Below are 23,732 nucleotides of genomic sequence, written 5' to 3' on the forward strand. Positions count from 1 at the left end.
GGGGAGGAGAACAGAAAAAACAAAAAACCCTGCAAACCCAAGGGTTCATGTTGTGATTTTCTTTTATTGAAATAGTATCATTGTTTTATGTAAGACTTACATGAGTTTGTAAACTTGAATTTTAAAATATTTTAAACATCTCTTTAATGAAAAACAAGGACTAAGGACTTAATGAAGATATCTTCCATTGATTCCTTGTTGTTTATGGCTGTTTGTTCTGATGTTTTTTGTAGTATGTACCAGTGAAAGGAGACCATGTGATTGGCATAGTGACTGCTAAATCTGGAGATATATTCAAAGTTGATGTTGGAGGGAGTGAACCAGCTTCTTTGTCTTATTTGGCATTTGAAGGTGCAACTAAAAGAAACAGACCAAATGTGCAGGTAATGATGGGATTATTTGGTTTCAACAGTAAGAAAAATATCCATTTCTCAGAATACTTATCTGCCCCAAAGGCTACCTGAATTGTCTCCAAAGCATGAACTATTTTCCTAGTTCTACAGGATAGACTCTAAGCATCTGCTTAATGTCCTAGGCTCCAAGAGTTCTTCAGATGCTCCAGTGCCAGACCAGAGCCACTACATTGGTTCTTGTGATATTTGATCTCTAGTGAGTTAAAAGTTTATATCTGTTTTCTCCATTGTTATATGTCATGTCCATATCCATTGCACAAGGATATCAGCCATAGGCTTCAGGAGGAAAGGCAAATCATTAACATTGTCGGCCATCCATCTTGCTTAGAGGTCCTTAGAGCTGATTTAGGAGTAAACTTGTTATTGCAGATTTTCAATTTGGGCTTTTTAGATACTATAGCCATATTCTTATGTCTACCCAGCCAGAAATTTTGACTTCTATGCACCTTTCCATTCACCTTTTATAAGTTTAACCCTATTTTGATTCTCTTTGACTCTCTGATCTTTATCTCCACTTCACAAGTTCAGATGTCAGCTTCCTTTTGGCAGGACTCAGTCAGTAGTCTCCTCATTAACATTCCTGCTTATATACAAGATTCTTCAAAGCCTGCAGAACTCCTTGGCATTACACGCTTCTCTCATCCATGTTATATCCGTCATACAGCCATGCTTAACCCATACAAACATAAATGAATTATTTCCTACTCTTGTACATTTGCTCATGCTGTTCCCTCTGTCTGGATTTGATTATCTCCTCAATCTGTAGAACACATGCTCATCCTTTGAGGCCAAGGCTAAACATACCACCTCTGTAAAGCTATCGCTAGTTGTTACTTTTATATCTGCCCCGGCAGGTAGACATTTAGCCCTGAAGGGATTTTGTTGTTTACATGTCTATTCCCTCTGTCCTTCAAGATTAAATGCTTCTGAAAGACAAAAGTGTTTTGTTCCTCTCTGGTTCTTGTAGTCATCAGCAAACAATAGGTACTTAATAAACATTTTGAGAAGAAAACAATTCATTTTCCATTTCCTTAGTTTCTTTTTTCTTTTTTTTTTTAACCATACGATTTATTTTTATTTTTTTAGTCATACATGACAGCAGAATGTATTTTGACATATAATACATACATGGAATGTACATACATCAATCATATTGTCTATTCTGCTGCCCTTTCTATCCTCCCTATTCCTCCCCTCCTCTCCCATCCTTTCTCTCTATCCAATCTAATGTGACACACTCATTTCCTTAGTTTCATTATTTTGAAATTCAGTTCTGTGAGGTTTTTAAGCAAATCATGTATAGAGAAGTATCTGTTAATTACCACTATTCTATAATAATTTGCATGCCAGGTTTTTCCTTCTTCTCTATAAATCCATAATTATTCAGAATAGTGCTAATAGAACTTTATATGATGGTTCTATTTTACATCTGCACCAATATGGTAGCTCCTAGTTACACAGGGCTGTTGAGCATCTGAAATGTGGCTAATACAACTGAGGGACTGAATTTTAAATATCTAATTTTAATTAACTTAAATGTAAATTTATATAAATACATGGGTACTGGTTACCATATTGAGCAACACAATGTTGAAGAGTATTCTTTGGCTTTGAGATGATTCCTACTCTAATGATTTCTTGGAGGGTGAAGGAAGGGTTACATGTATTAATTTTGCCTTTGAAGACTCAACTCCAATGTGGAATCCTAGGGTGTAATCAGCCCATTAGCCACAAAACTGTAGGTTGCTGGTATTGCTGCCTATGAAAAAGAGCCAATAGCAGCTTTTGTAGCATGGTATGCTGAGAGGATTCAATTATTCTTTTAATGTCTTGTAGGTTGGAGATCTCATCTATGGTCAATTTGTAGTTGCTAATAAAGATATGGAACCAGAGATGGTCTGTATTGACAGCTGTGGACGAGCTAATGGAATGGGTGTGATTGGACATGATGGTCTGCTTTTTAAAGTGACTTTGGGCCTAATTAGAAAGTAAGTCCTAATGCCTTCTAGCTTGCCTGTGTTCTTTTATTTTTACTACACCTGCTTTGAAATTTGGATTGTTAATAACATCCACATTTCTTCAGAGTTAAAAATCAATATCCATTTAGCCTATTTATAAACTCATAAATTTAGTTCTGCCCTTTTTTTTAAAGTCAGTGTTTCAAATTTAGATGTATTTGGCTGTGTTGTTTACAGTGTGGTGATCCATCCTTCATGTTTCAACTCTGTCCTTTTCATTTCTTCTCTACCAGAGGCCCGCTGCTCCTTATAACCAACATACTCAGCCTAAATGTGAAAACTGGCCTTTCCTCATTCTAAGTCACTTGAATACAGGTGTATCTGCATTTGTACAAAATTATCAGATTTCACTAAGGGTGGCCAAATGCAGCTAGACTGATGGATCCTCAGTTAGGTATCATTTACAGAAGGTTCCTGTTATTCTGACCTGGTAGTTCCCACTCAGGAGAGTCTCTTCATTAGGTGTTTGGATCTTTATCTGCCTAGCTGTTTACTTCTATAGGCACTGAAGTTCAGATCTATCTTCTATGCCTTTCCTTTCTACCCATTCTGCAGATTGGAGATTGTTTGGGGTGACGTTAGAGAAGCCTGTTATTTAACTAGATAGTAGTACCTTTGTACTTTCATAGAGCCAGTGCTTTTCTCCAAGCATTAAATTTAATACCAGGGAATAACTTACATGATCAGGAAAACAAATTTAATGTGTTCTCTTAATAATAAATAAAAAAATAATAATAAATACTGTTGGTAATTGGAAAAAAAAAAAAAAAACTAATTACTCTAAAGTCCAGAATTAAGTGTTCTGACAATCTCTGGGAAGAACTTTATATATTATGCTATGTTGATGACAGAAGGAGTTTGACATCTTTGTAGTGAGGTAGCTCATTACTGTGACCTCTGGTATACCTTTGAAAAGTGTTAAAACTTCTTCGAAGAAAGGGGGCTGTGAGCTGGGTATAGTGGTACATGCTTTTAATCCAGTGTACTCAAGAAATTGAGGGCAAGAGGTTCTTGAGATCAACGAGGGCAACGTAGCAAGACCCCATCTAAATGGGGTGGGGTGGTGTGTAAAGAGGACAGTAAGTGTCATTTTATGCCTTATTCTTAGTGTGATGATGACAGTGCCTTAAATAACTTAATAGTTCAGAAAAGGAGTCTCCTTCTGAAGGATATCTAGAACACATCCTACCTTTTTATTAAATTTCATTTTTATTCCTCTTTACCACTAGGTTATTAGCTCCAGAATGTGAAATCATACAGGAAGTGGGAAAACTCTATCCACTGGAGATTGTGTTTGGAATGAATGGAAGAATATGGGTAAAGGCAAAAACCATTCAGCAAACTTTAATTTTGGCAAATATTTTAGAAGCTTGTGAACACATGACAGCAGATCAAAGAAAACAAATCTTTGCCAGATTGGCAGAAAGTTGATACATGTGGACTTCTTCAGTGGGTCATTTGAGCCAAGAGAAAGAGACTATGAGTTTCCTGGGAAGTTTTTTTTTTTTTTCAGGTTAATCTCTCCCTATTAAATCTTCAGAAGACAAGATGTGAATTTTGTCTTCTAAATAAAATATTTTTATAAGAAAGTTACTGGTTTTCACTCATGTTCTTGTGTGGGTGAGAAAAATTTTTTAAAAATCATGTTTGTATGTTCTATACAATAAAATTTACTAAAAAGTATCATGGCTTATTTGAAGTCAAGTCCCTTCATTTTGCTAGAGGCAGCTTCAATAAGAACAAGAAGTCGGCATTAAAATATTTTCTGATCATTATGATAAAACTTCTTACCAAAGGAAATGTAGAATACATAAAAAAGTATATAGAGGTAAACACAGGTCTCCTGTAATCCCATTAGTAAGTGGAAGAGTAAAGCTAATAATGTTTATCATGCAGCATGTATTGTTCCAAGTGTTTTCACATGGATTAAGAAAGTTATTCCTAGTAACTATAGAAGACATTTATCCTCATAGTTGAAGAAACTGAGGCACAAGATTAAGCTTGTCCTACATTCCCAAGCACTAGGTGTATGTATTTTTTCAAAGTGGAATTAGTTACAGGGTATTTTCTTAGACTGAAAAATTCATGATTGTTAAAATTCACCCCGTGCTGTGGCACATGCCTGTAATCCCAGCAAATCAGGAGGCTGAGGCAGGAGGATCTCGAGTTCAAAGCCAGCCTTAGCAATTTAAGCAAGGCCCTAAGCTACTCAGTGAGACCTGTCTCAGAATACAAAAAAGTGCTAGGGATGTGGCTCAGTGGTTAAGCACCACTGGATTCAATTTCCGGTACAAAAAATTAAAATCCAACAACTGTATATTTCATTTTCATGTTACAGAATATTTTGGACATATTTGGCTTTTTTGTTACACAAATTTCAACATGATGAGGATTTCTGAATTCAAGTCTGGCCAAATTTTGACAACCATTTTCTAGAAGGCAAACAAAGTATACCTGCTTGGGTTTTGCATAAATGGGAGAGGTCTGTGATAGGGTTGATGAGAAAATTCTTCCATGCTATTTGGTGTACTAACCAATGCCCTTTTAGGTTAAAACGAAGACTGGCAGATGATAAAAGCTCAGTAGTTCTGGGGTCAGACCTTTTAGAAGAGCTATGGGCTCCTTGAAGCCTACCTACATAGTCCCTTTAGGATGAAAGAGATTATAGCACTTATTCATTATGTTGGTACTGATTAAGAAGCATTATGTGTTCATAAAGATGTTTTTTGAAGGATGGCCTATTTTAGTTAAAAAAAAACAACTGATATTTATCAAATGACCATAATTCACAAAGAATTAAATGGTAAGGGATGCAGACAAAGCAAAATAATCTTTTGGTTCTGAGATAAAACATTTTCTGAATTTGCTAGCAGGTTAATTAACCCCAATTGGCAAGAGTAAATGAAGCAACTGTATATAGGACACAAGAAAAGGAAGTATATTTGATAAGAGGTAGATTAACATGCTTGCATGTCAGAACGCAACATTTTCTAAGATTCATCAATACTTTGGTTTTGTTTTTAATTTGTTACAAATATACATGAAGAATGTAGTTTGTACAAGGCTCAGAATGCAAAACTATTCACACAAATTGGAAGAGAGAGGCCCTGCATTCCTATATTCAGAACAAGGGAGTACTGGGTGAGAGCCACAGGCGGGAACAAAGTGTGCTCTGGGGGCTCAAAGTAGATAGGTCAGGTCAGGCAGATTCTGCAAAGCTTATGTGCAGCATATCACTCAGCTGGAAAAATCAGCATACTCAGAGGCAGTTGGAGAAAGTCATACAATTTAATGCCAGTTTAGTATATATAAAATAATTGATATAACAATTATTTTGCCACATAAACAGTCTTTAAAAGTAGGGTCTTTCACAAGTAGAGAAGTATAAAAGATGAATTAACATATCCAAAGTCATGTAGTTTTAGAGCTAATCCTTGTTACATAATTTTTTTTTTAAAACATTGATCAGGGCACTTCCTGTGACCCAGGCACTGTGGACAATGCAAAAGCATAAAATATGGTCCCTGTCATTAGTTTATACTATGAAGATCCAAGATATCAAGTAAAGGCAAGTGTATGCCACTACTACCCTCTGCCCTTTTCTTTGGTTGAAACACCTCAGGCACTTCATCTCCTGCAGCTGCAATCTTAGGCTGCCCGTTATTCCACTGAATTTCGAAGAACATAGCCTTTTCCCGAAGAAACTCCTTTCTTCAATGCTTCAGGCCAGTTGTGAGTCTCCAAGAAAGTGGACAGGATATCAAACACTGTTAAAAGGTAAACAGAAGACAACAACCATATGAGAAAAGAGAACTAGTAAATAAATAATGAGAAAAATGGGTGTTCCAGTATATTTTATTGAACATATGTCCTCTGCATCTCACATGGTACCAGGACGGAGGCAAAGACACAGCCTTGCCTTACCATAAGGACCTCATCCTACACTAAGATACAGGCCTGTCAATGGGCAATACTGCAATACAGAAACACAGTCAACAAAGAAGGGGCCCTGACATGGCTTGGGAGGGGAAGGAAAGTTAGCTTACATGTTCTTGAATTGAACTCTGAGGAACAAATAGGAATTCATCAATCAATAAAGCAGGTCATAGGCAAGGAGAACAATTTCAACTATCCTTAATGTAGTTGGGAAGCAGGAAGAAAATGAAAAATGCCTCTTGGTGGCCAGAATACATGTCACAAAATGCACACGATGAAGTCCAGGCATATAAGTCACAGGAGACTGAGTCAAAGGGCATTATACTTAATGCAATATAGCAGCCTCAGAACTAATGTATGTTGGGCAAGGGTCACGTAAGCAGTACCTTGATTGATAGCCAATATCTCTGAATGATAGTTTTTCCCATTCTGGAGCCTGACCATGTATTCCTGGATTGGTAAGCGGGCTGTCTTGACAGAATACTCCTGGGCCTTTTGAAACGTCACCTTCTGTAAATCAAAGTTAAATACTTTTCATATTACAAAAATTATAAATGAATTATTATCACACATATGGACATGAATGGTAATCATGTAATATGCAAAGCAAACTGTGAGATCCCCATTTATGCCTATGCTAGTTTCCACCAGTAATCACAGAGACAAACATTAAAAATATGTAGTCTAGGGCTGGGGTTGTGGCTAAGTGGTGGAGTGCTTGCCTAGCATGTGTGAGGCACTGGGTTCAATTTTCAGCACTGCGTGTAATTAAACGTCCATTGATAACTGAAAAATACATATAAAAAATAAGTATATGGTAGAATGGAAGAAACTTCAGAAAATGAAGAGTACTCATCCCAAGTAAGAAATGGCAGCAACACCTCACTTTCTGGGGACCATTTATTCACAAGCTTCCGTTTACTACCACTTATAAGACAAATAAAATAAGCAAAAGAGGCAGATCTATAGCTACAAGGCTTCAAAGAGCCTAAGCAGTTTAACCAGAGACTGCTCCTGGCTCGAACTAAGTAAGACTTGATTCTGGATATCTGGTGTTTTAAGCTCAGTCAATTGACAGCAGCAAATGAAAGAAAAGGAAAACCGGATTCAAGAAAATTAGGCAGCTGGCAATAAAGCAGCACTGAGGGGCTGGGGCTGTACCTCAGTGGTAGAGCACTTGCCTAGCATGGGTGAGGCACTGCGTTTGATCTTTAGCACCACATAAAAAAATAAATAACATTTAAAAAAAGACAGCACTGAAGTGTAAGTTTCAACAATCCCATCAAAAGGAAGGGCAGAAACTGCAAAACGGAGTCATAAGAATCAAAAGAACTTAAAAAGTCCAACCATCTAAAGTTCCCCAGGGTCAGTGCACAGAACTGATGACTCTATGAGATGCCCCTGGGCCACAACTGAAGCTTCACAACATTCACTACCTTGTAAGAAATACAGGAAAGATATTTTTTTTTTTACAATCTTTTTTAAGATATCAGGATTAAAGAGAAAGGTTTAGATCACAAGGATAATCTTCAAATTTGGGTTTAGAGGGGGCCTCAGCCATGTTGACTTTTATTTTACTTTTTATATTTAAAAAAAAAACTTTTAGTTGTCGATGGACTTTTATTTTATTTATTTAAATGTGGTGCTAAGAATCAAACTCAGGGCCTAACACATGTTAGGTAAGTGCTCTACCACTGACCTACAACCTCAGCCCCTATGTTGACTATTTCACTTCAACCACCTACCCAGTGTTTGTCTATCCTTTATAACCTCTTTCCCATTGGCTATCTGGCCTCTAGATGGACAGCCATCATGACAGAGTTCATATACCCTGGGGTGACCCATTTCAAATTGATGGTACCAGATAGCAGGAAATTATCCTTTTTTTTTTTTAATATTTATTTTTAGTTTTCGGAGGACACAACATCTTTGTTTGTATGTGGTGCTGAGGATCGAACCCGGGCCGCACGCATGCCAGGCGAGTGTGCTACCGCTTGAGCCACATCCCCACCCCAGGAAATTATCTTGATATTGAAATAAATTTTCCATTTGCCTTTAGTCCTCTACTCATTTATCTAGGTCTTTTATCCCAATTAAGCAAGTAAAATGGCCCTGCCACAAGATGGCCATTCAGATACTTTAAGTCAGGGATCATTCATTCCCTATGGATGCTCTTGTCTCCAGACCGATAATTTCAGTTCTGTCACTCTTCTTTGACTATAACTTAGTTTCAAGTCCCTTCATCATTCAGGTCAGCCTCTTCTGAACTTGTTCTAGCTTGTCAACATCCTTTAATTTATGGTCCTATAACTTACTGGTCAACATGAATTACAACCTTGTGTATAAGGAGGTCTAACATCTACTCTGCTTAGATGTTGGATGTGATGGCCAATCCTGAATTGTCAATTTGATTGGATTAAGTGATACCTAAGATTAAGAGGCTTCTGAGTGTGTCAATGAGGGTGTTTCTAGGAATGATTGGCATGTGGGACAGTAACTCGAACGGGAGACCCACCCTAAATGTGGGCTGCAAGATCCAGTTGATTGGGGCCCTGAATAGAACAAAAATGCGGAAGAATGAGGAAGCAACAGTGGATGCAAACTCTGTTCTTCTTGAGTGAGTGCTTGGATTGCTGTGCAATCACCTGAGGATATCAGACTCCAGTTCTTTCACTCTTCCAAAGCAGACTCTGACCAGTAACTCTCCAGGGAGTTTCCAGGCCTTTGATCCCGGACAGAAGCTAGACCACTGGGCCCTTTTGTTCTGAGACTCCAGATTCTTGGACTGAGCAGCTACTGGTTCCTCAGCTCTCCAGCTTGCAGACTATCACTGTGGCACTATCTAGTTCTGCAATCTAGTCTAATAAATTCCCTTTTTATAATCCTAAGAATATAGATTATAGACATCTAACCAAGGCTCACTGTATTTGACAATTATTTTTATCCATTCTCATATATATATATATTTTTTTTGTACTGGGGATTGAACTCAGCAGCACTCAACCACTGAGCCACATCCCCAGCCCTATTTAGTATTTTATTTAGAGACAGGGTCTTACTGAGGCTGGCTTTGAACTCGCTATCCCCCCAAGCCATTAGGATTACAGGTGTGTCACCACGTCCAGCTATTCATATATTTTTGAGATGGACTTAACTATATTTCCCAGGCTGACCTCAGGGCTCTAAGCTCATGTGATCCTCCTATCTCATTCTCCCAAGTAGCTGAAGCTATAAGTGACACCACTGTGCCAGGCTATGTTTTTTGTTTTTTAAATCTCTTTAATTTACAACAGATGCCTTCTATTTTAGTTTCTATTACATTGGCCTTTTTTCTGCAAGATTTTTTGTCTTGCAGAATGGCCCCCAGTCTGGATTTGTCTGTTTCCTCATCATTAAATTCAGTTTAAACATTCTTGAGTAAGAATATATCACATCACAGGTGAGATTCTATCATACCAGGAGGCACACAATGTCACTATTTATGATACTATGTTTGATCAAATTTGGATTAGACAGATTGCTTCAATTTAATAGCATATTTTTGCCTTTATAATCTGTATTATGGTACTTTGAGACCATGTAAATGGTTCCTCCACAACTTTTCATTTATCAATTGCCTGAGTTGATGACTACATTGGGAGTGATAAAAACATTAATATTCTAATTCTATTATACATCCCTTATTTATTAGCTGTGTCTTCTTTTTTAAAAATTTTTTAATACGTTCTTTTTAGATATATATGACAGTAAAATGTGTTTTGACATACTATACATACATGGAGTATAACCTATTCTAATTAGAATCTCATTCCTGTGGTTGAACATGATGTGGAGTTACACTGGTTGTATATTCATATATGAGCATAGGAGAGTTATGTCTGATTCATTCTACTATCTTTCCTATTCCCATCCCTCCTTGCTTCCTTTCATTACCCTTTGTCTAATCCAATGAACTTATATTTCTTCCCTGCCCCCCTTATTGTGGTTATTAGTTGATATTCTATAAGAGAGTCCTGCATTATGTTATAAGTTAATGCATATAAGTTAGCATTATGAAGTCATGGAACACTAATGTTTTAAAAATAAATGCAATTAAATTGAGCTATCATTTGAGCTAAATATATTTCATATATGTGCATCACACATATGGAAAAAATATAAAAACATAAAACCTACAAAAACATTTATATAAAATAAACCCACCAACATATACTTGTGGGATCACAAAACATATCAAAAAGGACACATGTTGGGGCTGGGATTTTGGCTTAGCAGGAGAGCACTCACCTAGAATGCGTGAAGTGCTAGGTTCGGTCCTCAGCACCACAGAAAAAATAAATAAATAAAATAAAGGTAATGTGTACAACTAAAAAATTATATATATATATTTAAAAAAAAAAAAAGAAGGTCACATGTTATGGTTTAGATGTGAGGTGTCCTCAAAAAGCTCAAGTGTGACACAATGCAAGAAAGTTCAGAGGATAAATGACTGGCTTGAAAAAATGTCAACACAACCAGTGAATTAATCCTCAAAAAGGGATTCACTAAGTGGTAACTGAAGTGGGAGGGTGTGACTGGAGGAGGTGGGAACTCGGGGCTCTGGGGTATATATTTGTATCTCGGCAAGTAGAACCTCTCTCTGCTTTCTGATCACTGTGTGAGCTGCTTCCCTCTGCCACACTCTTCTGCCATGATGTCCTACCTCACCTCAAGCCCCAAGGAATGGAGCCGGCCTTCTATGGACTAAGATCTCTGAAACTGTGATCCTTCAAATAAACCTTTCCTCCTTTAAAATTTTCCTGGGCAGATCTTTTAATCAGAGCAGTGAAAAAGCTGACCATAAGAACACATAAGAAAACAGCGATTGCCTTGGGGAATAGGGAGAGAGAGACTTATTTTTCCCTATACTCCTTTATGTACATGTTAACTATTATATCCATTATAAAATTTAATAGCTACATAACATATATTATTTAGTAAATATAAACAAAGAAAATTATCTTAGAAAATATTTGTATAGTAGAAACAAAGTTTAAAATTTTAATAACACCCAAATTATTCCAATACAATTCCAGTTAACAATAACAAAAAAAAATCTGGACAATTTTACTGAGTTTGAAGTTTTGGAATAAGATACATATTGGCAGGGAAATTAGCCAAGAAAAAAAATGGCTGATAAAAATATTGTATCAATGCTTACTTAGTCAAGATCAGAGTTACCCCTGTAGATCTGAAGAGAAGACAGAAGAAAGAAACTCAAGAATGACTATTTCTGTAACTGCCACACACTACCTATATTAATTCCTGCTTCTGACTTTTGTGAGGTTCAGGACCGCCGAACTGCTGGTGAGAAGAAGGAATGCACTGATAGAGAGCCAGGCTCTTTCCTTCTGTCCCTCTAAGCTCCAAGACTCTTTGGGTAAAATTACAACAGGGCAATCATCTATAAAAGTAAGCACTACTTTTCAAAATATAGATATTGGGGCCAAAATGTACACTTACCTTCTGAATGCTTTCATCCACAAGTCCACCAAGGATGTAAACTTTGTTTAGGTCAACATCTTGAAGAGCTAATGAAAAAATAAAGGCCATTGAGATCAAATCCGTTTTATAATTTCAAAATCCAAAGAAAGCAAAAGTAAAGAAATATTAACAATAAGTTGAAATTTAATGAATAGAAAATAAAGATTTTAGACTTGTTCAATGAATCCAAAAATTAATTCTCTAAAAAGACCAATAAAAGTCAGGCACAATAATGAATGCCTGTAACCCGAGCAGCTTGGGGGGCTGAGGCAGGAGGATCATGAGTTCAAAGCCAGCTTCAGCAAAAGTGAGTCCCTAAGCAACTCACTGAGACCCTGTCTCTAAATAAAATACAAAATAGGGTTGGGGATGTGGCTCAGTGGTTGAGTGCCCCTGAGTTCAATCATCCCCGGTACCAAAAAAAAAAAAAAAAAAAAAAAACCAAAAAAANGATTTTGGCTTAGCAGGAGAGCACTCACCTAGAATGCGTGAAGTGCTAGGTTCGGTCCTCAGCACCACAGAAAAAATAAATAAATAAAATAAAGGTAATGTGTACAACTAAAAAATTATATATATATATTTAAAAAAAAAAAAAGACCAATAAAATAGACAACCTATTGACATATCTAATCAAGAAAACAAGACAGAAGGTCTAAATCAATATCAGAGTCAGAAAGGACAAAATTAAAACTAAAGAGGAACATGCAATAATTAAAAGAGAACATTACAATCAACTTAATACCAATAAATTTGAAAACTAAGTGAAATGGATGATATTCTAGAGGAAAAAATATATATATGTTGAACACTGACCCAAGAAGGGACAATGAAGAAAGCTGACCAGAGGAACTGGACTGCCTGAGAATGGAGACCCTGAATCTGTGCGGCTGTTGATCAAGGCAGGACACCTGAAGAAGCCTCTGCTCAGAAAAGGTGTACAGTTCACACCCTCTGCAAAGCAGTTCAACAAATGCCTTTTTGGGTACTTCTTGAGTGGCATTAATAAATGGCCAGAGAATACTTAAACTAAGGGCTAGGAGCAAAGTGCTATACGAATCTGTGCAGTAAGATACATACCATGCTCTGAATCAGGAGTCAGGTATACAAGGGTTTCCAGGGGAAATAAACTAAAGCAGTCTTCTTCTGTTACATCCAGCTGGAAAATGCAAAGAACCCAATATGGTAGGAATGAGGTTAGAAGGTGGCCCACAGTTCAACAGCTAGTTACGTGGCATCTAGTTTCCATCAGGCACAGTTAGCTCTAAGTGTATCAAGGAGTGGCATGTCTGACAGTTTATTCTCAGAAAGTACTTGGTCAGGGAGCAAAGACACGTGAAAGGGGCTGGGGTTGTGGCTCAGTGGCAGAGCGCTTGCCTCACACATGTGAGGCACCGGGTTCGATCCTCAGCACCACATAAAAACAAATAAACAAAGATATAGCATCCATCTATAACTTTAAAAAAAAGACGCGAAACTATGAAGTGAGACAGAAAGTGACATGGGGCTCTCATGGAGGTAAAGGGATCACACAGGACTACAGGTGAGGGAGTAACAACACCAGGGACAACCTTCTGGTAAAGGAAATGCTGGAGCTGGGTTTCTGGAAAAACAAATGGAAGAAGAATCCAAAGCAGATAGAATTGCCTAAAAAAGCAGTAAGACAGCAATAAGACAGAGAAGTAAGGAAACCATATGTAAGTGAGTCTGTTCAGCTTACATACAAGAATTATTAAAAAAAAAAAAGTATAGGGAAGTAAATCTGGAAGTGGCTGTACTACACTAGGGACTGTTCAGACAGTAACAGCAACACAGTCAGCTGCACAGTACCACAGAGCACACCCTACACACTCACAGCCTCTATGGATCTCCAGAGGGAAGGCCACAAGTGCTCAGCCCCAGCTACAAAATGCAAACACATAAGGCTGTGTGTGTGTGTGTGTGTGTGTGTGTGTTGCTGGAAACTGAATCCAGGCCTCACAAATGCTAGGTAAGCACTCCAACAATGAACCACATCCCCAGCACCCATGAGGCATTTTTAGTGTCATTTCTTAGAAACTGATCTGGATTCTCACTTGCATATCTATCATTTATAAGATCCTAGGTATCATTTATAAGATCCTAGGATAAGAGTTTAAAAGTACCTAATATTCCCTAAAACTCATCTGGAATCTAAACTACTTCAAAAAATATTATTTCTTTTCCTCCAAAAATCATGTTTCCTAGTTTTGCACCTAAGAGCAAGAAAGAAGTTATGGCATTTCCAAAAATAATTCTGGAGTTTATAGTCTACCATGAGCTATACAGGTAGCAAAACAGTCCTATTAAGTAGTGGTGATATTAGCTTGCCAATGCAGTGGAAGAATGAGAAAAAAAATTAAATGTTAATAACTAATAAGTTCTGAATTTTAAATTGCAATAGTGAAAAGATGTAAATTACAGTGGCCTCAGTACCCATGGTGGACTGGTTCCAGGAACCCCTACAGATACCAAAATCCAAGGATGTTCAAGTCCCACATATGAAATGGCCTAGTATTTGCATTGAAGCTATGCATATCCTCCTGTATACTTTAAATCATCTCTAGATTACTTATACTGCCTAATACAATGCAAATGCTATGTAAACAGTTGTTATATTGCATTATTCAAGGAATAATGACCAAAAAAAAGTTCACACATGTTTGGTACAGAGAGAGACCAGCTGTATATCAAAATAAGAAAAATTTTAAAAAATTACTATTAATCCGTGACTACTTTTTAGATAATTCAAAGAACAAGCAAAAAGATTCTTACCAGGTAACTAGAAAATCCATCATTCATCCTCAAACATTCTTCATAGAGAGGACTATCTGTCATGAATCCAGTAAGGCAGATCCAAAAGGGTCTGTCAACTTTTTTGTTTGAACCATACAACCTTCGGATCTGTCCAGCCAGCCTACTTAATTCCTTCAAAGAAATAAGGACAACTCAGGGTGGAAACATGCCAAATCACTTTCAATTCACTATTGAACAATCGCTACACAAAATGCTATTCCAGAAAACCTCATGGACTAGGATGGCACCTTTATCTCTAGAAATAAGTACATGCAAGTGTGTTATACACCCTGTGATACCACACCTCACAGATGAAAGTTCAGATGATATCAACCCAGAAATGATGAGTGAATGGAAAAACATTTTCCCTTCTGCTGACCCCACTCTTGCATATTTAATACATAAATTGGTTATGTCAGCTTTTTTCTCCCCAATTATTTTTTCAAAAATCTGTACTTTTTAGTCATACATGACAGTAGAATGTATTTTTTTTCCTTTTTTTTTTTTAGTTGCAGATAGGCACACTACCTTTATTTTATTTATGTGGTGCTGAGGATCGAACCCAGTACCCCATGCATGCAAGATAAGAACTCAACCCCTGAGCCACAACCCCAGTCAGTAGAATGTATTTTGACATATCATAAGTACATGGAGTTTAACTTCCCATTCTTGTGGTTATACATGGTGTGAAGTTACACTGGTTGTGCATTTATATATTAACATAGGAAAGTTATGTCCAAATCATCCTATTGTCTTTCCCATTTACATCCTCCTCCCTTCCCTCATCCCCCCTGTCCCAATCTGATGAACCTCTACTCCCCACTCCACCCCTCCTCCTATGAGTCAGCACCTGCATATCAGAGAGAATATTTGGCCTTTGGTTTTTGGGGACTGACTTATTTCACTTAGCATGATAGCTTCCAGTCCTATCCATTTACCAGCAAATGCCATAATTTCACCTTTATGTTTGAGTAATATTCCATTGTATATATGTACCACGGTTATGTTAGCTTTTATCTTAAACTTTACCAATTGATATTTACTATTTAAGCTATTAAAAAGAAGCTGATTACTGAAATTTTTATACTTCTTCAGGAATATTTGGCATCTCTGCCCGTAACTTAGGGAGATGTCATAGGGTTGGAAGTTTTAACTTTCCACCCTCATTCTAGAATGGTTATCTTATAACCTAACTTGATTTGTTTGGTAGAGGAAAAAAGTCTTTGTATTTGATTTAATCTGCTATATCAAGTAATGTAACTAGCAGAGAATTCCTAGTTCACCTTTTCAGAGGGCTAGAGGTTCCATGTAAATCCCCAAATCTACAATTCTCCTAGTTTCTCTGAAAAACATGTTAAACACTAGCACATATAACAGGAAAGTTTGAAAACAAAGAGATTTGTTTAAAGTCTCCACTGCAGTATAAGGCCTAAAATTGAGGAACATTATATGCTGCCATGACTTCTGGTGAAAACAGGAGGACCTCAAATGACCTAATTCAAGTTCCCTTGCCAACTCTGCCCCTACAGATGAGATGAGGCTCCCTAGCTTAAAAACCCTTTTTATCAAGGGGATGCAGTATAATTCCTGTTTATCCCTGAGTAGCAGGTTTTGGTTCCCTGCCAGCTCAAGGAAAAAACTAAACGAACTAGTCATATCTTCCTATAGGAATCAGGAGACACTTCACCCCCTTGATACCACAGAGCCCACATCCCATCACCCTGGTTGCTCATTTTATTCTCAAGTACAACCCCTTTTGTGGCTTCGTGGGATGTGTAAAATACTCCTCCCTAAGGCAGTGAGTATATGAGACTAAAAAAACTGCTGTTAATACCTGTTGTCAAGTACACTTTTTGTATCTGACCATCCCCAGAACCCTAGGGTGAAAATCCCTCCCTCACCAATGGGATGAATGAGAAACAATTAAAACATACACTGCAAAAAAAACTTCCACCAGGTAACCACCCCACAACATACTACCAGGTAAATAGTCCTCTTCCCAGCAGAAGGCCAAAGATTTAGGGTCTGGAGAATTGAGCCTGAAAGGTTCCATCCAGACTAAAGACATCATGAACAGAGAGATAAAGGTGGTGGGCTCAAAACAGAAGACAAGGTGACATCTGCAAATAAACCAATGGATGTATGTTCTCTTTCAGATTCTTTCCAACAGCCATATCAGAACTTAGTAGCCCAGTGTAGAGAACACTTTGGCTGGATTACTAAAGAACTACAGAAGCTGATGATGCATACTGTTCATGAAGGCTGTACCCTTTGGACCTCCCTCAGGTAAGCAGGAATTCCAGGCTTAGTGCATGTTCTACCTTCTTTGACATGTGATGAGTCATACTCAAATCGATACACAGTCTTGGTCCTGAATGTTTGGCCTCCAAGAGTTTCTCTTTGGTTAAGGCTCTCAGAAATCTTTTGCTGTGCTGGGGGCAGATGCCTATAGCAGAAATATCAGAAAAAAAAAAGAAATGGGAAAACAGGAATAATATTCTGTAAAAATAGACTTCCCGGGGCTGGGGATGTGGCTCAAGCAGTGGCGCGCTCGCCTGGCATGCGTGCGGCCCGGGTTCGATCCTCAGCACCACATACAAACAAAGATGTTGTGTCCACCGATAACTAAAAATAAAATATTTTAAAAAATTCTCTTTCTCTCTCTCTCTCTTTAAAAAAAATAGACTTCCCTTTTATTTTTGCACATAAAGAGAATCTTGAGACTCATGAAAGGTATTCATTCATTAGATTTATGACTAGCAGAGTGGTGAGGAGTGTGGGATCTGGAGCAGACAGCTGGGTTTACATCCAAGTACGGTCTGTTCATTCATTAAATTAATTATCTTAGGCATACAATTCAATTTCTATGAGTCTCTGCTGCTTTTCTTACAAAATGGAAATAATCATTCCCTTTAGAGAGTCCAGTAAAATTTTTAGAACTGAACCCAACACATAGTACTGTATAAATGTTAGTTGCTGCTGGAATCTTTACTTCTGAGTTTATAAACACATATGTCAACCAGACTACTTATATTTAAAAAGCAGTATTCAATTTTGCTTTGATACTTTGATGTCCAACAAAATCAGATAATGGGTCCTACCTCCCAGATACTTGTTTTTCCTTAAAACATAATTCCTACTCTCCTAGGAACATGAGGACATGAGTTTGCTAAAAAATAAATGATTACATCAATAATCTCATTAATCATTACCTGGATTTTCTACACGGTTGGCTTTTCTTCTTTCTTTTTCTTGCTTTCTTTTGCTCTTCTTTGCTGCAACTATCTTTTCCCAGTGTCTCTGTTTTCTCTGGACATTTTTCTTATGTTATCCAGAAAAAAAATTGTTTGAGAACTTCATAAGCAACAAAAAGGAAAATGAATATTAGAAAGTTATATCATTTTTTAAAAATTATTATTTACAGGTAAAGTTAGGAGAGAAAAAAAGATCTCATCTTAAAAACAAACCTAGACTGGACTGTTTAGAGAAAATACAGCCCTGGAAAAGATATGTGACCTGGTCAATGTCAGTAAAATTCATCAGGGACAGGACCTAACCTACAGTTTAGATTCCCTGACCCTTCTCAGGTATGTAAAAAAATTTCTTTTGAACTTTATCTACTTTTCCCATGACTCAAATGAAACGGAAATATTATGATGAGCAGAAAACTAATTCACTATTTTAAACATACAAAAATCATTCCCAGTCTCTTTTTATTACTAGTAACTACCCCTGAAGCAGGGGTCTTGGGGACAATCAGTCCATCACTGAAAGCCCCCTGCACTCACCGAGCACCATGTTGCACTGCTTGTGGGGAGGGGCTCCCTGTCTGGGCAGTCACATTCCACATCAATCTGCAGAAGCTGGAAGCTTTCAGAGAGTCCATCTTCACCTATGTCTTCTAGGATGCCTTCTTGCCCCTGCAACTCTAGTGACTCTGTTCTCTGAACACTCCTTTCCAATTTCCAGTCCATGTGCCAGTCTCTGTCCTTTCAACCAGATTGGAAAAATACAAAATTACGTGAGATAATACACTATTTCACTTATAAGGCTAATTCCCTATATCCAAAAGATAAATAGTACTACTGTGCTGCTGATGGAGCAAACAGGTGTAAAATACTGACCCCTATTTATTGACCCAAGAAAAGCATGTGTCTTTCAGAGAAATATCCAGCACAGAAGCAGGTAGTAAGGAAGCCAAACATACTTTTTTGAGGACAAACATATTTCCTGACATCTCCAAGCAATGGGTGATTATTCCTTTTTACTGTGACACAGACAGCCAAGTTATTTATTGTGTGGATGTTCTTTCTGAAATACACTGTATGACTATGCTTCAAACAATTTACTTTCAAACCAGTGATTTAACAAGTACTTATTAAGCATCTACTACATATAAGGTCCTATACTAAAAACATCATGGGAGAATGAAGAACCAGCCAAAAAATATGGTAAAAGGTCATGAAAGCAATCAAGAATTCTTCTAGGTTTTGGTGACTATCAAAATTCTTCAAACTATATACCACCCCCTCCAGCTGTGTGTCACTGCAGCTGAAAGCCAGTCACCAGTGTGACTGTTTAAATATCCCTTAGAAATGCTTTGTTGGAAAATATGGAGAAGCACTGTAACAGCTCACTTAAGAAATGATGTCATGATTCGGGTAATTTCTGATCTGAGAGAAAACAGGTCAGAAATGTTCTATAGTCAAGTGTCAGAGACCAAGAGTGGCACAAATAATGCCCCTGGCTTGTTCAATATGCGATTTATGTATATGATAAAAAGACTTATTTCTGATGAAAAGTAATGATCTTCCGTCCCACCTGCTTCCACCTCTAGTGGCAACCCTCGTTAACCAGTTATTTTTAGTTCTAACTCCTTAGCCTTGAAACTATATGCTTACACATGACTTCTTGATTCATCTGCTTTGAACTTACCGGCTTCGAATGATACTTCAAATCACTTAAGCAAATCCCCCTCACATTTTACATCTTTTATTAGTTTTGTTGGTTGTTTTTTTTTTTTTTTTTTGCTGTTGTTGTTGTTATTGTTTTTCTTTCTTTCTTTTTGCGGAGCTGGGAGTGGAATCTAGAGCCTCGCGCATGGTAGGTAAGCACCCCACCACCACTAGAACACCCAGACTCCAGACCCGGGAGCACACGGGTCCCTCCTGCCCCGCAAGAAGGGGAAGCACTAAGAAGGCAGCGTACCGCGGTCACTCGACCTCAATGCCGCCACCGGCCAAGAGCATGCAGGTGCTCGCATGCTGAGCCTCTTAACTCCTATCCCACCGGAAACCAGCCCCGAACATACCTGGGACCAACGCCTCGCGCAGCAGCAGCGGCGCCCATCTGGCCCCACCCCGAGCCCACTTCCGGTTCCGGATCCCGCTCCGAGCAGCATCCTGGGAATTGTAGTTTTCAACTTGGCAGCAAGATGCGCAATGATCTATTTTTTTTTTTAAAAACATTTATTTTTTAGTTGTTGGTACACAATACATTTATTTTATTTTTGTGTGGTGCTGAGGATCGAACCCAGTAATTCACGCATGCTAGGCAAGCGCTCTACCTCTGGGCCACAATCCCAGCCCTTTTCAAAATTTTTTAAAGTGGTAGATGGACACAATACCTTTATTTTCTTCATTTTTATGTGGTGCTGAGGATCTAACCCAGTGTCTCACACGTTTTAGGCAGGCTGTCCAACACTGAGCTACAACCCAAGCCCCGCAATGCTCTTCAGAGCCTAGATTTCCTCATCTGTTAGTCGAAGATTACGATCCCAGACACTTGCCAAAGGTGCAGGGCTCCTGTAGGTGACCAGGAGCCTTGTTGGCTGTCAAGGGCTGATCATTGCAAAACAGGTGAAACCATGTCTCGAATCACCACCATCTCTCAGCCTAGCGCTCCCCAACTCCCCATAGCCAACAGGGTCCACAAGCTGACACCGCCCTTCTCTGAGCACATACCCTCTGGTCACTCTCCCTCCTCCATTTCCCTTCATACATCCATGGGGACACTGAGACTCCAGAGACATGAAGTGACTTGCCCAAGCCTTGTCTTGATAAAGACTGCTAGCTACTCTTTCCTTCACTCCTGCAGTCCTGGGGGAATGCCCTTTCAGAGAGACCCTACCATAAGCAGGCCAGGAATATCTCCTCAAGAAACTAAGGCCTAGCTGGAGCCCTCCTTGGCCCATTTTCTCCTCTGGATTTCATTTGCACAGTTCCCTGCAACCCATGCTTCAATCCACTTTTTAACCACGAACACAAAACATTGCTCCCCAACCCCCACCCCCATTAAGTCTTTTTCTAAAACCCAGTGCTATCAGCTATTTGCTCAGAAGCTGGCCCTGGCTTCCTACTGCCTGCTTGCAGTGCCTCAGTGAGGCCTGAAAAGTGGTTCAAATGACTTTCAATGATCCTTTCATGATTGAGCTCACACCACACCTGCCTGTCCCTATACCTCAGACTCAGCCATATTGAATAGACCCATCATCACCACCACCAAGCTCTTGTGTCCCTTCATCACTGAATGAGCTCTCATGGCTACTCTCCCATGGAAAACAAAGACATTCTGGCTGGTGTCACTGCTTTCCCATCCCCACCACGTCTGTTTGCTGGATGATTATGCATCCCCTGCTCCAGATCCCCCAGTGGCTTCCCAATGTACTTACATGTAAAATCCAACCATCTTCCTAAGGCCTTGAACTAATAGGTTCCTGCCTGCCCCCCCACTCTAATATCCTCTCTGTCTTCCTCCCTCCAGTTCCACTCACTGGTCTTGAAACGCCTGAAAAACACCAAGGGCCTTTGCACATACTGTTCCCTTTCCTCTCACATTTTCCATGGCTGGCTTTTATTTAGGTCTCAGCTCAAATATTTCCAGTTCAGAAGGGCCTTTCCCATCTACACTAGGTAAGACAAGCTCTTCCTATCCCTGTCTTGACACCTTCTTTGTTTTTAAAAATCACTTTTCAGTCAGTAATTTATTTATTTTTTTAATATTTATTTTTTAAGTTATAGGTGGACACAATATCTTTATTTTATTTTTATGTGGGGCTGAGGATGGAACCCAGTGCCTCACACACACTAGGTGAGTGCTCTCCCTCTGAGCCACAACCCCAGCCCAGTAATTTATTTTTTTTCCTCTTATTCCTTCTAACTATAAGTTCTTTGAACATGTCTGACATTCTCACATTTGTATTCTTAATGCCACTGCATAGTAAATATTTGTTGACAGAATAAATTACTTTTGTCCTTTCTTGATAGATCCAAATCCTAACTACCAAATCTGGGGCCTGATACATAGTAGATACTCAATAAATACTTCCTATTAGTTCTAATGAATGCCACCTCCTACAGGAAGTCTTCTCTGATTGCTGCTCTGCTTCTCACCCCCAAAATGACTTCTCACAGCATCTTACCTCCTCTCTTTGGTAACCTTGAGTACATTGTGCCTTATGTTTTCAGTCTCTTTCTCTATATGCCATGTAACCTCCAACAGGAGCTCTTGAAAATAGGATTCTCACCCAATTACTTACATCCATAGTCTGGCGTCAGGCATCACCTGGCATGGGTGTTCCATAAGTGTTTGTTGTGAGACAAAAATCAGTTGATACGATGGTGGTTGGGAAAAGAAAGGAGGGGTATACATGTCCAGCAATTTCTTAGTCATTAAACAAATGACTCTTGCACTGTAGGGTAGGTAGCTTCATCCTGCCTATCTCATATGTCTCAAAGAAAGGGCCGACTTTCTTTGAGACTTCTCCTGCATTACCTTCTCAACAAGCAGCGAAGAGTTCCCACCACTTCTGGGACTTAGTTCTTCTCATGGGAACTGTCCAGAAAAAGACCATCTCCATACAATTACTACCCAAGAAAGGTGAAGGATTTGAAAGGATAGGAGGAAAAGAAAGAAGAAAGCACATACTTCCTGAGTGCCTCAGCTGGAGGCTTCAATCCTCCTTGGCCTCCATGACTATTCTCACAAAAATGCTGAATATATAGTATATAACAATCCCTGGGATATTGGTCATGTTAAAAAATGTTTTCAGGCTATCTAAACGAAATGAGTTAGATATTATAACCCTAAGTATATGTATGAAGAATGGTGTGAAAACATGTTGTATACACTCAGTGACTTGAAAAATTGTGCTCTATATGTGTAATATGACATGAATTGCATTCTGCCATCATGTGTAACAAATTAGAATAAATAATTTAATAAAAAAGGTATTCAAGCTATCTAAATAAGGCATCTGTTCTACTAACTAAGTGGAGACTAGTATTGTTTCCTTTTGTCAGATGGGGAAACCGAGGCCCAGAGAAGTGCCTATAACACCACAGGCCACAGCCAGGATCCAAGCCCTCGTTGAGAGAAGTTCTAAGCACCTTCCCTAAACTCATGAACACATAGGCTCTGTTCACATAAATAAGTTAGTTGACTCTTTATATCCTTCTAATGGAGAAAGTTTCAAATCCTTTTTAACATCTTATGTCTAAAAAAATTAATGCCCTATTGTTCCTATTTTCCTTACCATTAAATTACTTCAAATTTGTGTTCAAGAGCTTCATCTAAATTGTATTCAAAATATTATGTGGAAAGAAATAGCCCTCTAAGAAAATAAATCTTTTCTTGGTGCAAGTACTGAACAGGTAGTTACTCGTTAACAAGTAACTGATAACGGTTCAGGAGAGAGATGTCTTTCTCTCTTCTTCCAAGTATTGCTTTTCTGCTGACTGCAGAAAGCTGAGGAACATGATCTAACATACTCATCCCTGATCTTGCTTTTGCTAGGTGAAGGGGAGGAACCAGGGAGCCGACAGAGGGGAAGCTCTGAGCTCACAATTGGTCAGGAGTACCAGAAGGACAATGGCACCCCTTTAGTCACCTCTATTAGCCCAAGGTGAGCCACTGAACCTGGAGAGAGAACCAGGGCAAAACATTTCTCAAAGGAGTCTTAAATGTCTCCCAGAAGTCTAAGAACAAAATGTAGGGAATGGTTTCAGACTAGAAGAGCCATTCATAAATGTTG

The 23,732-nt window shown here is 38.5% G+C and overlaps 2 protein-coding genes across 8 annotated transcripts in view; one reads left to right on the top strand and one right to left on the bottom strand.

The window, feature by feature from the left end:
- Positions 1 to 4,114, top strand: part of Exosc3 (exosome component 3) — a 5,306-nt gene extending 1,192 nt beyond the window's left edge. Inside the window, exons 2-4 of one of the 4 annotated variants that reach the window (XM_048783351.1) lie at positions 234 to 383; positions 536 to 609; positions 2,665 to 3,186. In XM_048783351.1, coding sequence (XP_048639308.1) covers positions 234 to 383; positions 536 to 609; position 2,665 — 225 coding nt within the window. In that variant the 3' untranslated portion in view covers positions 2,666 to 3,186. Of the gene's footprint in view, positions 1 to 233; positions 384 to 535; positions 610 to 2,249; positions 2,402 to 2,664; positions 3,187 to 3,660 lie in introns of those variants that run through there. The other 3 variants (XM_015492300.2, XM_015492299.2, XM_048783352.1) reach the window with 3 other exon arrangements.
- A 1,232-nt stretch (positions 4,115 to 5,346) lies between these two features.
- Trmt10b (tRNA methyltransferase 10B) lies at positions 5,347 to 20,082 on the bottom strand. Of its 4 annotated transcripts, none has more exons than XM_015492301.2 (9): positions 20,013 to 20,082; positions 18,490 to 18,690; positions 17,914 to 18,022; positions 17,023 to 17,147; positions 14,681 to 14,833; positions 12,968 to 13,046; positions 11,870 to 11,937; positions 6,754 to 6,877; positions 5,347 to 6,198 (listed from the first exon to the last, which is right to left on the bottom strand). In XM_015492301.2, exons 2-9 carry the CDS (start codon positions 18,673 to 18,675, stop codon positions 6,092 to 6,094), a joined length of 951 nt encoding a protein of 316 aa, XP_015347787.1. In that variant the 5' UTR covers positions 18,676 to 18,690; positions 20,013 to 20,082; the 3' UTR covers positions 5,347 to 6,091. The 4 variants fall into 4 exon arrangements, with proteins under 4 accessions (XP_015347787.1, XP_048639306.1, XP_015347789.1 ...); XM_048783349.1 differs by lacking the exon at positions 20,013 to 20,082 and adding an exon at positions 19,910 to 20,007; XM_015492303.2 differs by lacking the exon at positions 20,013 to 20,082 and adding an exon at positions 19,637 to 19,870.
- Between the last annotated feature and the right edge of the window lie 3,650 nt (positions 20,083 to 23,732).

This window comes from Marmota marmota, unplaced genomic scaffold, assembly GCF_001458135.2.
Source record: "Marmota marmota marmota unplaced genomic scaffold, marMar, whole genome shotgun sequence".
Taxonomy (NCBI): Eukaryota; Metazoa; Chordata; class Mammalia; order Rodentia; family Sciuridae; genus Marmota; species Marmota marmota.

What these genes read in the sequence shown, in the direction of transcription:
- Trmt10b (XM_015492301.2), bottom strand. Translation starts at nt 18,675, where the DNA reads ATGGACTGGAAATTGGAAAGGAGTGTTCAGAGAACAGAGTCACTAGAG. An exon ending in CAACCGTGTAGAAAATCCAG is followed by an intron (nt 17,148 to 17,913) that starts GTAATGATTAAT and finishes TTTCTGCTATAG; the next exon opens with GCATCTGCCCCCAGCACAGC. An exon ending in GACTCCTGATTCAGAGCATG is followed by an intron (nt 11,938 to 12,967) that starts GTATGTATCTTA and finishes TTTTTTCATTAG; the next exon opens with CTCTTCAAGATGTTGACCTA.